The sequence below is a fragment of the Triplophysa dalaica genome, chromosome 18 (assembly GCF_015846415.1).
Source record: "Triplophysa dalaica isolate WHDGS20190420 chromosome 18, ASM1584641v1, whole genome shotgun sequence".
In the NCBI taxonomy this organism is placed as follows: domain Eukaryota; kingdom Metazoa; phylum Chordata; class Actinopteri; order Cypriniformes; family Nemacheilidae; genus Triplophysa; species Triplophysa dalaica.
The window spans coordinates 1841661-1861987 of NC_079559.1; the positions used below are offsets into that span (position 1 = coordinate 1841661).

General features: G+C 39.1%; 2 protein-coding genes across 2 annotated transcripts; both read right to left on the minus strand.

Moving 5' to 3' along the window:
• Window positions 1–1015: 1015 nt before the first annotated feature.
• On the minus strand, window positions 1016–9915 carry bnip3la (BCL2 interacting protein 3 like a). Its single transcript, XM_056729730.1, has 6 exons — window positions 9791–9915; window positions 6532–6775; window positions 5864–5945; window positions 5534–5640; window positions 5241–5396; window positions 1016–5124 (listed from the first exon to the last, which is right to left on the minus strand). Exons 1-6 carry the CDS (start codon window positions 9843–9845, stop codon window positions 5076–5078), a joined length of 693 nt encoding a protein of 230 aa, XP_056585708.1. The 5' UTR covers window positions 9846–9915; the 3' UTR covers window positions 1016–5075.
• A 154-nt stretch (window positions 9916–10069) lies between these two features.
• Window positions 10070–18409, minus strand: ppp2r2aa (protein phosphatase 2, regulatory subunit B, alpha a). The gene is made up of 10 exons (XM_056729731.1): window positions 18156–18409; window positions 17659–17730; window positions 16654–16751; window positions 16094–16259; window positions 15558–15670; window positions 15311–15488; window positions 14921–15085; window positions 13089–13258; window positions 12530–12621; window positions 10070–11366 (listed from the first exon to the last, which is right to left on the minus strand). Exons 1-10 carry the CDS (start codon window positions 18160–18162, stop codon window positions 11078–11080), a joined length of 1350 nt encoding a protein of 449 aa, XP_056585709.1. The 5' UTR covers window positions 18163–18409; the 3' UTR covers window positions 10070–11077.
• Window positions 18410–20327: the final 1918 nt, after the last annotated feature.

Below are 20327 nucleotides of genomic sequence, written 5' to 3' on the forward strand. Positions count from 1 at the left end.
TGTGGGATAATTTGATATTTCGTGTCCAGACTCTCTTGGCATGACTTATCGTTCTTTATTAATGGGACCAATTTGTGCCAAGAAGGAATAATGAGAGCACAGAATATATTTGGAGTCATAAAAAATGATTAACAAACAATATGCGAGTTTGTTTTCTAATGACCTAAAAGAACCACTAAAAACGCAGCAACACATTACAACAGTCATAACTGATGGAGTTACATTTAGCCACAGTGGAGATGCGATTGTAAAATCACAAAATATGATGTGAAGTTGTGTATCGTCAACATTGTGTGATGCGATGGCGTAGGCCTTACGTTTTATCACCATGTAGCCACTAGGAGGCAGTAATGTGCTTATTTCCACTATGTTGTAATTGTTTACTTCAGTGGTTCTCACACTTTTTTTGGCTTAAGTACCCCTTTTTGTGATTTTCTCAAACCAAGTATCCCTTGACCAGACCGCAACATTTTGCATTAAAATAAAGTGAAATGAGAGTCAGACAGTTATTGTATCTGATCCCCTCAAGCAGGTTTATTGCTTATAAATATTTCTGTATGTAGCTTTACGCAACTATGTAAATCTCTTAAGTATTAGGCATAACAGTTAAAGGTAAATCAATGTTTTTCAGTTCAGTTAACATTTAACCACAACCTCTCATAACTTGCATTATTTCGCATCCAGACACTGCTCCTGATTCCGGGTCTGGGCCTCAAAAAACTTTTATAAACTAAAATGCGTTTTGAATGTATGAATTAAATTTTTATGCATATTTGAGTAGTCCTAATTTCATACAACAATACTATTGTCATAGTTTATTGACTTCATTATTTATCCCTAAATTTCAGTTTCTCTCACGTACGCGTACCCCCATTTGGGAACCACTGGCGTACTTGCATACTCTTAACATTCCTGCACTATACAAACTGTATAAACTATGAAACACACAAACAATTGGTGTAAGTTCACTGTGTGCTGCCCGTTGTGATTCCAGTAAACATTCTTAGACAACATAAAGATTTCTTAATCATTTATCTTAAGTGAAAACAAAACACAAGACATCATTTACACAAGGGTTGTGAAACAGTCAATACATTCAGGACGGAAAATGACAACTTCGAACCCAAAAAGATGTTTTTTGTGAAGGATCACAGACTAAACATCATTAACAGATATGATGTACATGGCCGTATGTGTGTGCTGATGTTTACTATGTGCGTGTCAGAATAAAATGATTCACAGTCGGTCAAACGACGATAGTTTTGCATGCAATATTTAAGGCAAGTGAAGGAAAATTTATATTTTTGGTAGTGCATAAAAGAGAGCTGTACGGGTAAATGTACAAGAGAAAAACTAAACCAAAAATGTTTCAGATTCTTTGAACAGACTGATGTTTCTCTCCAGAATCCTTCATGGAGTGAGATATGAGCATCCCAGATCTAACACTGATCAAGTTAGACAAAAAGAATAGTTCACTTTAAATGACAACTCTGTCATCATTTATTCACCCTCATATCATTCCTATAACTTTAGTCATCTGAAACTGTTGTTGTATTAAATGAGTGTGAAGATTCATTCATCCTTTTGATCTTCCAAGGATAAAACATTTTCATTCTGTTTTGAAATCAGGGTGAATAAATTGTATTTTACGTTCATGCTTTTATCTGTTCCTGAGCACACCCGGTCATTACTAAAGTACATGTGTAAAAGCTTTCCACGTTTAAAGTTTGCACGTAGCAGAATAAAAGCGTCTCCTGTATGCTTTTTCTTTACTTGTAACATGCATGAGGGCAGGAGAGACCACCTTCAGACCCCAGGTCACATGCTTGCCTGTCTGCGGAAATGACAGACCATAAAAATACAAAACCCCACATTCACAGTGCTCAAAAGAGTCATGCATTCAGTCAGAGGACACTCCCTTTACTCGACAGTATATCAAACACCACACACACTCATGCAGACTGCAGATTAGCCACGACCCACTTTCACCTTACATGAGCAGCCTTTGTCAAAAAAAATGGATGAATATGAAGTATGTCAATGAAGAATGATAACTGTTGTGAGGTTTTCCCCACTGGTAAGATTCACATGATACAAAAACTATTCTGGCTGCATCCACTTTTGGGCAAAAAAGCATGAAAAACAAACAAGTTGACTATAGCAGGTACACATTTCCCAATTTTGTCCTGTTCTGTGTCCATATGTATCCAATAATATACGATTCATTGTTATTAATTATTATATTCTGGTCCTGAGGTCAATAATGTTTCAACACAGCACATTTATATCTCTATATAAGATAACATGAGAAATTATTCTCTCTTCTTATTATGGTTAGAGTCAGATGTGTTAAATAAAGAACAAACCCGAAATGTGCAGGAGAACCACTGTTTCTATACCATGTAATGTAAAAAAAAAAAAGATAATAGTACAGTCATATAATTGTATTAAATTTTGCATTTTAATTGAAGCTACTTGAAATAGGCTACAGTTATTCTGTCCTTAGTTTTATTACCACACTTTTTAGGAATTTTGTTGTGCTTATTATTTATTTATTTTTAATGTTGTTATTTAGTTTTAATTTATTTCCATTTCAGTTCTAGTTTCCTTTTTGTTTTCTTCCGATACATCATTTCAGTGCCTCAGCATGACTGAAACTTTGCCTTAGCAGGAAACTGAAAAGTTTAAAGTGATAGTTCACCTTCAAAATGAAAATTCTGTCATTATTTACACGCCCTCTTGTTATTTCAAACCTGTATGACTTTCTTCCTTCTGCAGAATACAAAAGAAGATATTTAGCAAAATGTAAGTAAAAGAAAACAGGTGAACCCCATTGACTTGGACTGGTTTTGTGTCCATATAGTAGAAGTCAACGGGGCCCGACGGCTTGTGGTGACCAACATTTTTCTTCTTTTGTTTGTTGCAAAAGAAAGAAAATCACAAGTTTATAATTACAAATGATGACAGCTTTTTCATTTTAGAGCTGAACTGATCCTTTGAGTATATTAAGTCATATATTTGATTTCAATGAATAGATAGTGTTTTAATAAACTATAAACCGGTATAGCACAGCCTCTCAAACCCTACGGCTTCAATATGGTATGAATGTAAATCAACAAGAGCATGCTTTTCTAAACGATTTTAATATATCTTTCTTAACATTCAAAATGGGCACGCAAACCAATAATGAAATGAGAACAAAAGAAAAAGGTTACTTTGAGGTTATATTTGTCATTTTAATATTATTCAGCTTTCCTCCATCTGACAAATGAAAAGAAACTACACGATCTTTGCTTCATCGCTCCAGTCACTATCAAAAGGAAACACATCCAGGAGCTGTCAGTCACGAGGGCCCCGCCCTCCAGAATCCACAATCATGATTCAAGCAAAAAATAAAAGCAACAACAACATATATTAGAGAGAGAGAAAACATAACAATGTGCGTAAAACATATACGATCGTGATCCCACCCCACACATACAGGGATGGGCTAGTTTATCATTACGGACTTGAGCTACAACTTCTCCATTCACAGTTCGTCTTCTGCCCCACGCAGGGGTCAGTTTCACTTCCTACATAACACGGCATGCAATGGGGCAGTTAAAGTAACGCAAAATCACTCCCCCTCCGAGATAGTAAAAGCATAAGGTGAGAAAGGTGCCACAAAGATCTGGGTGCAAAAAAACTGCTTCATAAAACGTAGAACTCCGCTAAAGTGTTACTAAAATACATAAGAGTGAAGCTTACAAAGCGTGGCAAGAACATTGAGGCCACAATTCTCCTCAAACGAAAACGTCTCTATATTTAAACACTATGATTTTAAATCCCCATCTTATTTTTGATCTCGGTGGGAAATTTGACTCGGACATGATGAGAAATTTATCTGTAAAGCTACACTACATTGCATAAACATTTGTAGACGGGGTATGGAATACGTTGTCTCTACTGTCCTGACAAATGTACAGAATAGCTTATAATACACATCTACTGTACTTTCATAAAGGAATATCAACAGTTCACGGTGTTGTTAAAACGCGGAATAAATAAACAGCTAAACAGAGTCTGCAGCGATCGTCTTTAAAGCATGTTCGCACAAGGTGCATCGATACTTTTGGCAGATGTACTATCACACTGGAAACACTTTGGCACTGAGATACACAGTCAGAGACCGCCGTGAGCCCGGTGTGAAGCAGCAGGATATGATGCATCGAGGCTAATAAGTGTGTGATGCTGTTATATTAACCTTAGCGCCAACTAACTTAACCACATTGACAGGAAGGCTGGATAGGTACTGAAGATATCTGAACAGGTTATTCAATATTATTCATCAGTTCTTTAGTATGTCGTTCATAAACCGCAGGTTTTTAAATGTATGTATTTTGAACAGGAAACGGATGGCTTGAGAACACTTCTATGCAAAGTAAGTCTCTAAATATTTGTTGGAACAATACGTGGCATATTGGCACGAGAACACCACGCATATAAAGCATCACATGGCTATCTTTAAACAAAGCTTTCATTCCCATAAAACATTAAATCAAAATCAAGCTTATAATAAATGGATGGATTTCGAATTCAAAACATCAGAACCCTCCCAGAATCAGATTTCTTGATAAGAGCCAATTTACTTTAATACTGCACAATACTGTGATTCTGTCATGTGGTACCTAACGGAGTAAATGAGATGTTGAACGTTCTCGCTGTACATCACAAACCCACTGCAGACTCCCTGTTCGGTCGCCTATGAAGTGCAGCACGCCGAAATAAACGCCTGGATGTAGTGACGGATAGATTGCTGGACTAGATATAGCTATCTCAAACGTGTAAAAACAGCGTACAGAGGGTCGACGGAAAATGTAGTACCTTTGCAAATTAAAAAAAGAAAAACATCTACAAGTCAATAAGCCACGGCATTAGAGAACAAGAAACGGCAGGTGAACCAGTGGAACCAGGACCACGGAAACAAACACTAGATGCCAGTGGGGTGGATGAGAGAGAGATTGATGAACACATGTTTGGCCACTGCTTTTTCTCCACTCGAGACGGGACGTCCAGGCACTGGGGTCTGATGGGGTTTAGAACGAGCTGGTGGAAGGTGCGCTCAACCTTTTTCCAATGTAGATCCTAAATAAAACATCACAGACATGTAACTCGACATCAGCGTGTCTGCATTTCGATTGATTGAAGTGTGAATGCAATGAACCAGTTTAGATTAGGACTCTAGATTCTGATTTACTCACCCCAGTCCCAGGGCGAGGATGTGAGTAAGCAGCAATGACGGCATGAAGACTTTGATGAACTCTGCAGAAAACATGCCACCTTTCTTCATAGCACCCGTCTTCCTCATGCTGAGAGACACGGATCCAGAGCGCTTCGGGTGGCGGAAGTGGAACTCCCTGTAAGAGAATGGTTAAGAGTGACGACACACTCACGAACACTTAAAATCATGTATAAATGTAATGTACTAACTTTTTTTTAAGAACATTGTGTAAAGGTACATGTAGAGTGTCACACATGCTATACAATTACTCACTTTGGGGGAATGTTTTCTGGTCGACTGGACCAATCTGCCACCCAACTCTCCCCTTTATTCATGAGAATGTCTTCATCTCTGTCCTTCTCCAAACCATCATCCTCTGACTGTCAGGAATAAGGAGAGATGGGATACAACAAGATGAAGAGGACACAAGACACAGACTGCGTTCCTGAAACCTTGTGATCTCTCACCGTTTGATACCTTTAACTCTTGTTTAGTTAGGCAGCTCGGTAGGTTTAGGATCACAGCTAAAGCTAACCTCAAACACACCAAACATCACATTCATATGAGCATTCAGTGTTTGCTGCAGTGGATTCATATATTCACCTGACAGTCTCTCTCGCTGGGCATCTCCACATCAAACATGATCTGTCCCTCATCGTTCTCTGGACTGTCTGGTCGCGGTGGGCTGTGAAAACACATTTCAAATGCATTGTTACATTAAACGCATCACGGAAAACAAGAAGACAACACCAACAGCCGCTGGGAATGATGTGTGGAGTTCATTGACTGAACTGCAATCTGTGCGTGTGGAATTGTTTGTTTTATATGGCAAATCATTGAGAATCAATGTAAAGTGAATGAAAACTTTCAGTTTAGTCTCATCTGTGTCCTTGATATTTCTCCTGAGAAAAAGAGTAAGAAATGTCAGAAATGTGTCTTTCATTAGAGATTCAGAAGAGATGTCAACAATGTATAAAACTAGGCAATGTCAACCATGTCTCAAAAGCCGCCAAGAACTCAATATGAACTCAAACATTTCTCATCAGATGTGCTCAAATCCAGATGACTTCACCTCTACAATCTACACCTCCATATTGTCTTTCGATGATTACACTCTCATTAGATCTCTTTTTATTTTTCGAGTAAAAACTTACAAGAAACATCTGAGACAGAGTTTATACTTAAACGAAACACAACTGTGACCTCCAGCGAAGCTCCTGAGCTGAAAACAAGTAAACTCTGAGCAACAACATCTTCCTCTTGGTTCACACCTGTTGCAGGAGGAGATGCTGGGGCTGGACTCATGCTGGGCGTCCAGTAATATTTTCTCCATGTCTCCATTATGAATAGAGGAGGATGATGGGACGTGCTCAAGTCCTCCGGTTAACACCTCTGCTTCCTCCTGAACGGCCTGCGAAGCCGGGGACTCGCCTTCATTCCCATTCCCCAGCAGCGACGGCAAACTGAGGTTTTGCTGTTGAGTGTTTCCATTCATTTCCAGCGCCACCCAGGACCCTGAAACACAAACAGATTGAGAGATAAAGAAAAGGGTCAAAGTCGAGAAAACTAAAAGACTTTTCACCCCTGCGAGTAGAAATGAGCCCTAAGAGCGCACGTTTCTTTGTTGACCTGGTGCAAACATAACACACATGTGCATGCTGTCTGTTGCTAGGAAACACAGATTCACAGACAGGTCCCACGATGCTTTAATGGCATGATCTGGTGTGATGGATGCTTCTTTAGTTTGGTTAACTAAAAAGTACACCTGACCAAGAATTGTAAGATGTATTAAATAAAGGCGACATCCAAAATGTGCCATGCTGTGGATGAGAAGATGATGCTGGGATGGTCTAGTCAAACAAGCCTATGCAATGAGCACAAGAATGTAAAATTAGTCACCAACACCCTTAAACAAGTACATTTTATTGTTTTTATGAAACTTAAGTCTTCCACCTCCGAGCACACAACACTAAACTTATGTATTTGTCTCACAGGACTGTTGCCATGGCAATGCTTTACTCCAGGAGAGGCATCTGATGCATCAAAACTATACAAATCTCAGCGTTAAAACTGACTGCCGGGACTCGCCGAAGAGCTGAGCTACAACAAGTGCAACAATCTTAAGCGCTTGTAAGGATTGTAACCGACCCTAATCCTAAATATTAACCTGTAAAGTGTTATTTATACCGACCGCCCACATGATATTGAAGTCGTGATGGTGTTTCCTTCCATGGTGTGACATGTGTTTGAATGAAGCGGCTTTGAGAATAAGATCAGCTTAATTTCACTCTTCAGGAGTTCATTGGATCATTGGACGTCTGGCCACTGGACATGCAGAGAAGAGATGTTCGGTTCCAAAATTAGATAACTCCACTGTAAATGTTTTCAAAAATCATGTTTTTTGATTGAGCATTCCAAGATTAATATCAATCAAACGGCAGTTGGTTTGTTTTGATTAAAGCCATAATAACTTAAAAATACGGCCAACTAACACAAAAAAAACATGAAAAATGATTTTTGAATTTTATCGCATTTTCCAACCAAACTCTTCACACATTTGGAGACATTTGGAGGGGGAGATTAATTTTTTTTGTTGATGATTTTAAGGCCACATGATTTCAAAGAAATAATGACCTTCAATCAATAAATCAATAAATAAAACTGCAGTATTCCACAAAAATAAGAATTGCAAGTTCAATGTGCCTTTCATGTTATCGCAAGAAAACATTTCATTGCAAATCATGTTGTGTTTGCCTGCTTGACGTCAACACAAAACATGCCAGAAGACACTGACAGAGGAATCTTGGCCACTGGTCATTAAATATCTCTAAAACATCCGTGTGAATAAAAGGTAAAACACAATCAAATCCACGGATATCAAACCAGGTCACTGTCGATCACCAATAGTGACACAATCTGCAGCTGCGTGAAGGCACTGATCCTAGAGCAGCTTTAATGGACTGCACCGCAGGAGCGAGGGATTGGGAGGTGGAGGGGGAATTATGTAATGTGTGGCACATCAAACCGCACTTTGCTTTTCACTCTCTCATCCACCCGCTGTGACCGTAACCCAGATCTGTCTGTGTGCCACAGACGCTCATAAACCTACAGCACTGAATGTCTAGCACTGCCATGAGTTTACACCTTCTCTCCGGCGGCCAATGCAGTGAAGACAAAGGCCAAGTCTTACAACGCTGTAAAGTGCCAGTCTGGACATCAGAATGTTGAATGGTAATTTGTCTGATGGGTTACGCTGTTTTAGTATTATTACAATAATATATTATATATTGTACTATGATACAATAATTGATAAGAATAGTGTTAATGCAGTTTATTCTTTGCTGTAGATGAATACATATCTTATTCATATCGTCAAATGTAATTTTAAATGTATTTAATTTCCTTTGTGTATTGACTACTGTGATTTGGCCATTTTAAATTTTTAATCGGGTTGAATTAAATTGTTGACTACAATGATATAGCCAATCTTAACGGGGTTGTATTAAATTTGTGTATGGCCCGTTTCCGTATATGTTGTATAAATCTTCTGTAAAGCACTTTGCTTAGCCTGGTCGCTGTTGTAAATGTGCTATACAAATAAATGAACTTGAACTAAACATTAGATTTTTTTCTTTACACAAAAACGTCTGTCAATCTTATCTCCTACATTTCCTTATTTCCTATGCATGTGAGAAAAAGCATCTGAGGAAGTAAAACTGTCTGTTTTTCTGATGTGCTTTCAACTATTAAAGCCAACCTTACAGACAAAAACAAAGTAACAAACAAACAATAATATAATAATAATAGTAACACATTTTAGCCCTGTTTGTTTTGCAAGGATTTCAAATAAGAAATAATTCCATCAGAGCTCAACAAATTTAGAGAGAGGTCACATAATGAAAATGAACATAAAATAATAAACAGACAATGACCAAAGAACAAAATAATTAGCATTCTATTCATATACATATTTAATCGTTTACTGTGGGCCCTGAAGCTTTTGTTATGTTTTCATCCCTCTGAAGTTTGGAAATCTCTGGTTAAGTAACAAAGCTCACAATCAAGCACAATAAAAACAAACTAGTCTATTAAAATAAAGCGCAACGATGTCGATTAATACACTTAAGTGTTTTATTTATTTATCCTCACGCCCCGCCCACCAGTCTCCATTTTTCTGAGCAGCATCTTCTCCTTGTTTTGATATCCACTAAGACCCGCCTCCACTTCGCACTAACGCTCTGCAAAACTACCGGTTGGCTCGCGCTCCGTCAATCATTCAGAGTTGCTAAGCAACGTCACAACGCGTGCGGCTTTACGACGTTCCCATTGGCGCACGCGTTAGCAATAACACGTTCTCGCCCCTCAGCCCCGCCCCGACTGTGCGAGGAGGAAATTCCAGCCATTGAGCAAAATGAAACAATAGATGTTGCATAACAGCGTTTTAAAGCCGCAGAGAAAACAAAAAGCCGCACAAACAGCGACTGCAAAGCCACAGCTAGTTTTCCTGAGGGAAAATGAACGGAGTTTTACCGTTGAGTCCCGGTTCTTCATTGTTGTTCAGTTGCGCGGCGGCTGCGGTGGACATGTTGCCTCTTCAGTCACTCGCGTCAACACGGCGCGCACACGCACGCTCCCCGTGACCGCGCACACGCACGCACAGCCCCTTAATGGCCCCACCTGAGCGTCCTTGTGACGTCACCGTATTCACAAAATTCAGTTTAAATGCATTTGACGTAATTATGTGAGCATTATGGCAATAATAATATGCATTTTATCTGACCTCTACGTGGAAAAATGATCCCAACAAGATTGAATTTTTCAGTCTTAAAATTCAGTTTTATTTTTACTTTTTGGGTTTTACAACTACGAGGATAAAATGGGACATACTTCAGGGTTTGTTCATATACAGCAGGTCTGATATCCATGTAAACACTCATTTATACAGAATCATTCTGCACCTATCAACAGCTCGTAGACAGTAACACGACTGCATAAAATACACTAAATACTGTTAAGGAGAATATTTAGATTTTGAAAATTCATATAAAAATATCTAGAGCATTCTCTTCACCCCATAGGAACCACTCCGTATTAAAAGGCTGCAAAGAAAATGACACACAAGATGCCAAAATCATAAGACGTTATAAAACATGCAAATCTGCACAAACATTTACTTAAGTCTCAAAACATTTGTGTCTCCCTATAAAATGATGAAAGAGACCAATTTACAAGTCCCTATTTCACAAACACTACGATATTGCATAAAATAATGCCACGATTAGATTGCCCATTAGGGACTTCACCAGAAAGGATGTAGCTGTTTAGGAACCCTGCTTCAAGTCAATTGCACTTGTGGACGAGTTCAGGCATTAGACAGAGTTGTGGGTACACCGGGCCTGAGTTCAGAAAGGGGCGATTAGTGCATGAGGAATTTACAAACCTTGCTACAGGGAGTGATTCAGTGTTATGATTACGCAAACTTATTAAGTTGGATTCTGCAGGTCGCGTGCTGGTCAGTTTGCGTGTTTCAGATTAAATGAGCGATGAATTTGATGATGACTTTATGTTTAAAGCTATATGACAGCTCAACGATGTGCCAAAAGACAAACAAGATAAGCAAAAAAGAAAACAGTAATGCAACTAAAAAACACCTTCTTCCAGTCTACAGTGTATCGATTAACACAATCCAACGTTTTTTTCCCTCTGACTACCGTGGTTAATAACAGTAAGACTATGTATGGGTTTCAGGAGAGTTTGTGCATGGATACAAGATTGAAACGAATCCCGTTTGTCTCCTGAAGCTGGAGACTAACCAGTTTAAAATTCCGGATTAAGTTTCTCCTGGAATATATAAAGGTTATTGACTGTTGCCAGGGCAACAACATTATCCTGAGGATGCCAGGAGGTGTAGAGGATCTTTCGGCTGAAGTCCAGGCAGTCCACCCCAATCTCGTTCCTCTTACGCCTGCTTCCTGCGCACACCCGCCAGGTCTTGAGGGGGTAGCCAGGGGAGCAGTTTTCCCAGGAGGCCTCCAGTGTCAAGTCCTGCTGGGCGTCGCGATTAAACATCCGGAAGAAGTTGTTGTAGGAGCCTGTCATGACCTCACTGTAACAAAGAGGAAAATGCGTAAAATGATGTGCAAAACTACAATCATTTGAGCAACTAACATTAAAGAGATAAAATAGCTTCCCTCTTGCTTAGTGGTTAGAGCGGGGTACTAGCAATGCCAAGGTCATGTGTTCGAAACAAATGTGTAGGACAATGCAATGCCTGTCACTTTGGATAAAAGCGTCTGCCAAATGCACATGATTCATTTCATTTATTCGTTTTCGTGTCATTTCAAGCTTTTATGACTTTCTTTCTTCTGCAGAACACGAAAGATGTTTTGAAGAAAGTTGGCAACCAAACAACATTTAGCATTTAACATTTAATTGAGTTCAAATGTGTCGACACACATTTCTCAAAATATCTTCTTTTGTGTTTCACAGAAGAAAAAGACATACAGTACATGTTGGAGTCACTTGAGGGTGAATAAATGATTGAGGTTTTATTTTTGGGTGACCTCGAATCTCTAGCAGCAGCAAATGATGGATAATGAGATAATGAGAACTGAAATAACGCTCTTACCATTACAATAAGAACATGAAAAGGAACAATAAATGAACAGAATGTTATATACTAGAAAGAAAAAGAATGATCGTCTAGAGGGTATATATTAGTCTATTAAACTTAATCAGATCCGTGTTGTCACAGTGCCAAAATAGTATAGAGCATCTCTGTCATCCAGCAGGCTGTGTCCGAAATCACACACTATACCCTCATTCACTATTCCCTACATTACTTCACTAATATAGTTCACTTCAGGGAGCGGGTGAAAACGAGCGAGTAAATTCTGACACTCGGTGCACTGGAAATACTGCGGGCGCCATCTGCTGCCGAGGTGTGGGAATTTATTCAGTGTGAGCATCACGATAGATGCCGAGCAGCTAGCAGTGAGTGTTTATCTGATGTACACTCGTTATTATGATGCATCATGGGATTGAATGATGACACTCAATAATATCCATTATGAATTTGGACAGCACTAAAAATTGCACTATATACATGCTTTTTTTCATCGACTGTGATGACACTAAAGATGTTTTCAGCCAAGCGGATCATCATCAAAACGCTTGGAAGCTTATTAGCCGAACACAGACAGAAACATGCCAAGCTCACATCTTTACACCCTCACTGAGCATAAGGCACATCCACAGACATAATCTCACCTGTCATCTCCCTTCCAGCAGCATTCAAACTTATCAAAGATACAGTCGTTCTCATACAGCGAGCACAATTTACTCCTGAGAAAACCGTGTACCTGTGGAGAGACACGAGCACATCAGGATAACACACAGAGGACATGCAGGGAAAACTCCTCAGCTTTATTTGATAAATATACAGTATACTTATTTCACGCAGATTGGTTTACAACTATTAATAAAATGCAATGCTTATTGATTAGACTGATGTGCTTCACGATAAAACATCCCATTACCGAAATATAAATGTGTTATAATGATCATTTCAGGGTTTCTTTAACATGTAGAGCTGAATCTCCTTCTTTCTAAATCCATGATGTCCGAAACATCATTATGCTACACTGAAAAACCATCATTACATCATGCAATAGAAAGTCAATAAAGAGATTACAGTCTCCCCCTAGTGGTCAAGTCTGACAAAAACAGCTTTCTCTGTTTTTTTCCAGTGTAAATGTATTATGTAATATTACTTTTAAACTTAAATAACACACATCTCACAGTGAAAGAGCGGAAGGTAGCTTTATACCTGATAGGTCTCCACCGGTTGGCTCTCCATGTGAAGGTCCCAGATCTTCAAGGTCAGATAGTCTCTGGTCATCATGTAACGCCCGCTGTGACTAAACTTGACATCAGAGATGGACGAGATGATTTCGGAGAAGAAGGACCGTGTGCTGGGGTCCTCAGGTTCTTCAAACACTGCAATAACAAACACACCAACAAGTGAAAAAAGTTTAACAGCAAAAAATGTGTCTTACAAGACGTACTGACCCAAAAAGCACAGTTTGAATTTTCCACGTGTACTGTAGAGCTGCACGATTCTGAGATTGAGATTCTTTTACGAATCTGAATGATGACTGAAAGTAATACATAAACTATTTTTTGTCAGAACCTATAATAAATTATTTAAGTATGTAATCTGTAGGATTTTGCTTCAAAATTATTACATATTTCACGGTTAACCTACAGTAACTATAATAAGAAAATTTTAATCACAAATTCCATAAGTAAACTCAAGTTTTACTGTAAATGCAAAAGTTTAACTTCCTTAAAAGTATTAATGCATTGTAGAAACTTGTATATGAAATATTTTTCAGTGAAACAAATTAATAAGGTGACACTTGCAATTAAATGATATATAAATCTTTAGAAAGATTTATAAATTCACCTTATATCTACAGACCGCTTGAAGGGGTCTTTAAAGAAAGACACTACTGATAAACATAACAACGCAGTATTGTCACCTGTAAACAGTTTAAAATAACCTGAAAAGACGAAATGTTGGGCAACTTGATGAAAAGCTCTAATAGCGCAGCTTCTCTATTAGCGTTAATACAGTAAAAAGCGGAACACACTCTGATGCCGTGTTTTTACGCAAATGACGGCCATAAGCGCGCACTCGGATTTGTCCGCCCTACAAACTGCGATCCTTAGTTTCGTTTCAAACCTGTCTAGTTAAAATGTGAAGCATAATCTGGACAATTATACACAATCCTGAAAGACACTCATAAGGGCAGTTTTGTTGTCAGGCTGTATTTACTTTATATGTTGGTCTGTTATTTGGTGTGAGATTAATTTGGGAGAGTAGGAGCTTGTAAACGCGTCTCATGCATGTGAGTTGGCACCTCTTCGCTTTAATCCCAGTACTTCTCTGATCCTTTGACACAGAAATAATGAAAGTGTGTGCTTGAAAAGACTGTTTGTGATATCACTACCTAATAATAATAAGGCCTGACATTTCACGTCTAAAACAACGCAGAAAACAAGAGCCCCACTTCGTTCCACTTTTTTCCCAAAGCGCCTGGGCCCGGATGCATTAAGCATCTTAAGTGTAATTTTCCCTTAAGTGTGTCCTTAAATATACCTTAAGTTTTACTTAAGTTATTCTCCTATTGTCTTTTTCAAAGGGAAATAACCAAAAACTTAAGGTGCTTTTTTTAGTTATGCTGTGTTCATCTGTGTCTCCATTCTCATAGAGTTTGTCTATATTGGCCTGTTGGTTCTTGTGACATGACCTGCTTGCGCCATTCTAAAAGTTGAGCCATTTCATCTCGATGCAGCTGCAGTGCGTCTACATTTAAAATAACGAATATGCATGCGGAAAAGACGTGAAATGTGAATCGTGCCTAATGGTTTCTCTGCTTCTGCGGCAGCACCAGCACATATTGAAGCGTTATGATTTTAGTCTGAGGTCTAAGTTAACAGATAAACAATAATCTGTTGATTTTCATAAATCTGATCGTGTGGGTGTTCGAATCGAGATCACAATCTTTTAACGATCAATCGTGCAGCTCTAGTGTACTGTGGATTTTTTACGTGTAAGAAGATGTGCGATATGAGAAGAGACACTATGCTACTTACATTTAGAGTGTTGGTCGCACAGGGCAGACGCTCTCATGTCGCACAGCCGGACTGTGCCTTTACTGCTGCCGTACACAAACGTGTTGCACTGGAGCGGATGAAACTCTGAAGCTGTGATCACTTCCGTCAGCTCCTCCATGTTAGATGGCTTGATATCCACGATGTCTGAGAGCGGTCAGTGGTTAAGAGATAAACTTAAAAATTCATTGACATTGATTCATTAAGCAGATGATTTTATCCAAGCGAAATAACATGCTCTTATAAACCTTGAAAAGCTCTTGCCATTTTTGTTGTACATATATACTTTGGTGTCAATACTGCATGAAAAGAGATAAAACAGATATTGGGCTGACTCTGATAAACACACAAACAGGTGGACGAATAGGATACTGAAGCTTCGGTCGGTGAAGTCCAGGTGCCACAGATTGATCCGGAGATCATCGGCAGACAGATACGTCTCGTTGTCGCTGTTGACCGAGATGGAGTTGATGTGGTACGTGTGAGCGTTGGCGTACACCCGCCGCGGACTCGCTTCCACCATCAGATTCATAGGCTGAAACACCGGAACCTACGAGGAGCAAATCACGTCAGAGAAACCAACGATTTAAAAGAGCGATGTGGATGAAACTCCACGCACCCGTAGTGTCGTCAGGGAAGATGGATGTCGGTAACGGCCATCTTCTTCTTTCAGGTTATAACCTTCAGGTCTCTTGTCTCTCTCGCTGATCTTCCAAAGCTTGATGGTTTTATCTACATGTGAGAAATTAAAGAGGAGAATTTCAAGTTCGACAACCATAATAGGTGCAAATATGTTAATTTTAAGGGCTAACAACTTTCTTTTCGCTAAATGTTTTGTTTAAAACTGTATTGTTCTATGTGAAACTACAATCACATTATGCAGGCATAGTCGCACTAATCCGAGCTTTAAAGTCGTCATGACACGGACGTTGCAATGGTGTTTTCTTCCTTATAGTTATATACATTAGAGGAGGTCCAGACTTCAGGTATCGATTGGATGTTTAAAAGTTGTAGGCCTGACTATTAAAGAGTCAACATATTAACAAACATAAGAAACGCACCGATACATTTTTAATATAAACACTTATAGTATGAAACAAAACAATATATTTGTAAGTTTTGATGTAAACATGCTCATCATGTACATCGTCTTACCATTCGTCGACAACAAAAAGTGCGCAGCATTCTTCTGTGGAAGCCAGCGGATCTTATTGATCTTCTCTTCAATCTCCAAACTCTTCAGATAGTCAAACTCCGGCTCGTGACTCTGGAATGTGCTGTAGACGTTATACTCCGCGCGACACTGCGGAAGGTTCTTGCTCTGCCGAAAGACACACGACGTCACGTGAACTGTTAAACATTTTATTATCGACGCGCACAGTTTGTATAATAAAATTTAAAGGAAACCTAGAAACTCTAGTGTTAGTTATAAACAGTGTGAATCAAAGTATGTGACATCCCAGGCCTTAAATGTAAAGTTAACGCTTTTATCCAAAGTAACTTACATCGCATTGTACTAAACATTTGTTTCTGACTATATTTGTAACCCTGGAATTGAACCCCTGACCTAGGTGCCGTACTCTTACCACTGAGCTACAGGAACAAATGTCCTAAAATGTCCATTACCGTTACCGTTACGTGAAATAAAAATATGGGTTTGAAAAGACAGAGGGGAGGGAATCTTGACAAGTTCCGATTATAGGCTGTTGTCGAACCTCTTGTTCTTGCTGGAAGATGACTATTCTCCCACCCCGGTCTCCAGTGGCCAACAGCTCGCCGGAATGATTGAACTCCACCGCAGAGATGATGTCAGCTGGACACACACACACACAGAGACAGACTGAATTATTAAAAAGATCTTCTACGCGACCATATTGTTACACTGAATGTTTTCGAGATAATAAGAGACTTGTGTGCATGTGTGTGGGTGGGCACACGCAGAGCCTGGCATTACAGGCATCTCGGGCATCTGCACGCACACAGTACCATGCAACAACCCCCATCCTTACGCTCGCTCACAACAACAATCTCTCTCTCTCTGTCTCTCTCTCTCTGTCTCTCTCTCTGTCTCTCTCTCTGTCTCTCTCTCTGTGTCTCTCTCTCTCTGTCTGTCTCTCTCTGTCTGTCTCTCTCTGTCTGTCTCTCTCTGTCTGTCTCTCTCCGTCTCTCTCTGTCTGTCTCTCTCTCCATGACTCTCTCTCTCTCTCTCTCTCTCTCTGTCTATCTGTCTCTCTCTGTCATGGTATTGTGGCGGGCAGCAGCGTGGTGCTGGGCAGTGCCATGTTCTGACTTAATACGGGGGTTGAAGAACAGACCCTTTATGTTAACAGCAGACACGATTTGAATTTACTCTCATAATTGTGAAACTTCACAGACTCAAGTTCGATCAAGTCCAAGCAGATACAAAGAACAAGTTTTGACAGGCTTTCTCAAAAATCTGACTTCCCCAGTCATTTAAGATGACATCATTTTGCGAGTTTATACTTATATATATTACAAACCAAAGTTTTTAGGCAAAAAGATCAACACTGAAGTACAACGGTGGTATACCTTCCGCGAAAAACACCATAAACAAAATATAAAGAACTTAAGTGATTTAAAGCTTATGAGGATGGTCCCAAATGAACTGAAATGAACAATTTACATTTGACTGTAGCAAGAATTGTGTTTGGAACCGTGGATACTTTGTGTCACCGGGGTAAAGAGGGTACATGTCTTACCTTCAGCTACGTCATCATCAACGGCACCTTTGACCTGGGACAGACACCAGCGGCTCTGACCCTCTCCATCTCCTGAAACCGAAGACAGATTCACACTGTACGTCCAACAGGAAGACCACATTTACTTATCCACCAAAACAAACACGTCTCCAACAATGGCGTTTAAATAGTCTAAAATCAATAGTAAAATATTTGAATAAAACAAAACAGGTACAGATTAGAAGGAGAGCAGATGTTTAGGACTGAGCCCGAACACTGTGAGCCGATGTAATGACATGCATACACGAGGACAGAGGTGGGACATCATTTCCATATCAGTAACGTTAGCAGCAAATGCAATTCACAGCTACATGAAATCAGATCACTCCCTTTACACAACATCGTCCAAACACCACTCAAAACAGGCCGATTTCAATGCATCGCTATGCACGCGATAACATCGACGTTACGCCCGTGCGTGCATTAAACGAAGGAATTGAAATGAAAGTTGCATGTACCGTCCATGCTGGGATGGATGGATTTGATCAATCCTGGGCCTCTTTATTTTCGATGCTGATTCCAGGCGTCTTTTTCTCTCACGCGGTTAGGTCAGAAACACAGTTACTTAATAAAACCGATGGTTGTTTTAAAAGCGTGAGGTAAGGTGGTTTGATTTCGTGTTTAGCTCCTCTACCAGACCCGCACAGGAAACATTTCCCACGCATACGCACGCGCTGGCTGTGCGTGCCCCCGTGACGTCACGACTCACGCACGAAGCTCGACAGCGGCCACGTGCGGTCGCCACCCAAACACGAAACCGGGGCTGTGTCTCGATTCGGAAGGCGGCGTCCTCTGAAGGATGCGGTGTACGGAGGAGCCTCAATTTACAATTAAACGAGACGTCTTTAGTAGGACACACAGGCAGGATAGGAAACAGGAAGTGCCGCGTTGCTATGACAACGCGTTGCACTCGCACACCTGTCATATTTTTTAAAATGATTTCTACATGATTTTAAGAGGTAAAAAACACGTGTAAACCTATTTAATACATATGACTGCTAAGATGATAAAAAAGTGTCACAAATTGTTAACTGTTAACTTTAAACACCACATTTTTGATTGGATGTGTACGCTACCGTTTATTCAAATAACAGACGTTGGCCGACGCAAAGAATTGTGGGATTATAGCACCTAATGTCGCCTTTTTCTTTAATGCTTTATTGAACATTTTGTTATAACAAAACAATGTTACAACCGAAACTTAACATTGGATTAATGAAAAGAGAGAAAATAAAAACATTACCATGGCTCGAAACATAAGACAAGAGAAAAAAAATAAAATAAAACAAAACAAAAAAAAGAAGAGGGAGTTACACAAATAATAAAAACATTACAAATTAAATAAGTTGAAAAGCTTATAAGCACAGCTTTCATATTGGAAGAAAACATAATTGTTTTTTAAATACAGTTTTATCTCTTGTAGACAGACTATAAAAACAGGTTTGCTATTAGAAAATTTACATTTATGTATATAAAATTTAGATGGAGAACTAATCAGGTTGATTACAAAAGAAGCATTTTGGTCATCTTCAAAAAATCCAAAAATAACAGTTTTTGGATTCATAAAAAAACCATTCAAAATAGTATTTGAAATAAACAAACCAACATGTTTCCAAAGTTGTTGAATACAGTTGCACGGGTTCTACCTGCTTTATTGAAACGAGACATCCTCAATGACGTAGCAGGCTTCAAATGAGACACAGCTCAGTACAACCATAACCGTAGTTATCAGGGATCAGGGATCTTTCATTATGCTCCGATTATGCTTGAATATATTGTAATGACAACAACAAGGCAATATCACAATTAAATATGCTCTGAATGATATTACTAGGATCATATTTACAAAATAATGCATATTTTTATATAAAGGGTAATCAGTCAAGTCAAGTGATTTACATAACTTTGTGAATTAGACAGCATTATTTGCCAAATATACTCTGCACGCAAGTAAACAATCAAAGAGACGCTTTCTTAAAAATATCCATATTACATTTACACTTCACAGCTGTAATCGTAAATGAGCCGTTTTAAGCCATTTCTCTACGGATCCGAAGTCTGACTGCAGCAGCTCCCGCGGTGGATTGTGGGAAATGAAAGAGGCGCAAGAAGTAAGCTCTGATTCAAATTGTGTGTCATAGTTATGGAACCTTGATAAATTATTGATGATTTAGTAATTTGTACCAAAGCTGTTTAAATCGTAGCTATAAACTAATTTGTATCAAAGCATAAAGAATTTATTGAATTTAAAGTGACTTGAAGTGTCCGGCTCAGAGCCATTATTTGTGTGATATAGTCACGCAAAGATAAATTTCTCCTATACAACAGAAAACGTGATCGCTAGCCTTGCAGCCACAGCTCTTTTAATCCATCTCATTGATCGATTGAAAAATAAGCTCTGTGATTGACAAAGGTTTATGATGTTTACACGTTTTTTCTATCAAGATAATCTTTACTAATTAACACCACATTTGTTACGTTTGAAGCCGAAATTCACTCGGCAAAAAGTTAAAAGCTAACACGATGCTAAACAGACTACACTTAAGGTCGCTCGATACGATAATCAACGTCACCGCTACCGAGCCTCCGACAACTCTTTCAAACTTGATCAAAAATGTGTTTCCTGGTAA

Excerpts from the sequence above, each read along its gene's own strand:
- ppp2r2aa (XM_056729731.1), bottom strand. Across the intron at positions 15,671-16,093 it reads CTTTTTGTTGTCGACGAATG|ATAAAACCATCAAGCTTTGG; the intron begins GTAAGACGATGT and ends TCTCACATGTAG. Across the intron at positions 11,367-12,529 it reads TGCTGGAAGGGAGATGACAG|TGAGGTCATGACAGGCTCCT; the intron begins GTGAGATTATGT and ends TCTTTGTTACAG.
- bnip3la (XM_056729730.1), bottom strand. The coding sequence starts at position 9,845 with ATGTCCACCGCAGCCGCCGCGCAACTGAACAACAATGAAGAACCGGGA. Across the intron at positions 5,641-5,863 it reads CCAGCGAGAGAGACTGTCAG|TCAGAGGATGATGGTTTGGA; the intron begins GTGAATATATGA and ends TATTCCTGACAG. Across the intron at positions 5,397-5,533 it reads CCAGAAAACATTCCCCCAAA|GGAGTTCCACTTCCGCCACC; the intron begins GTGAGTAATTGT and ends ATTCTCTTACAG.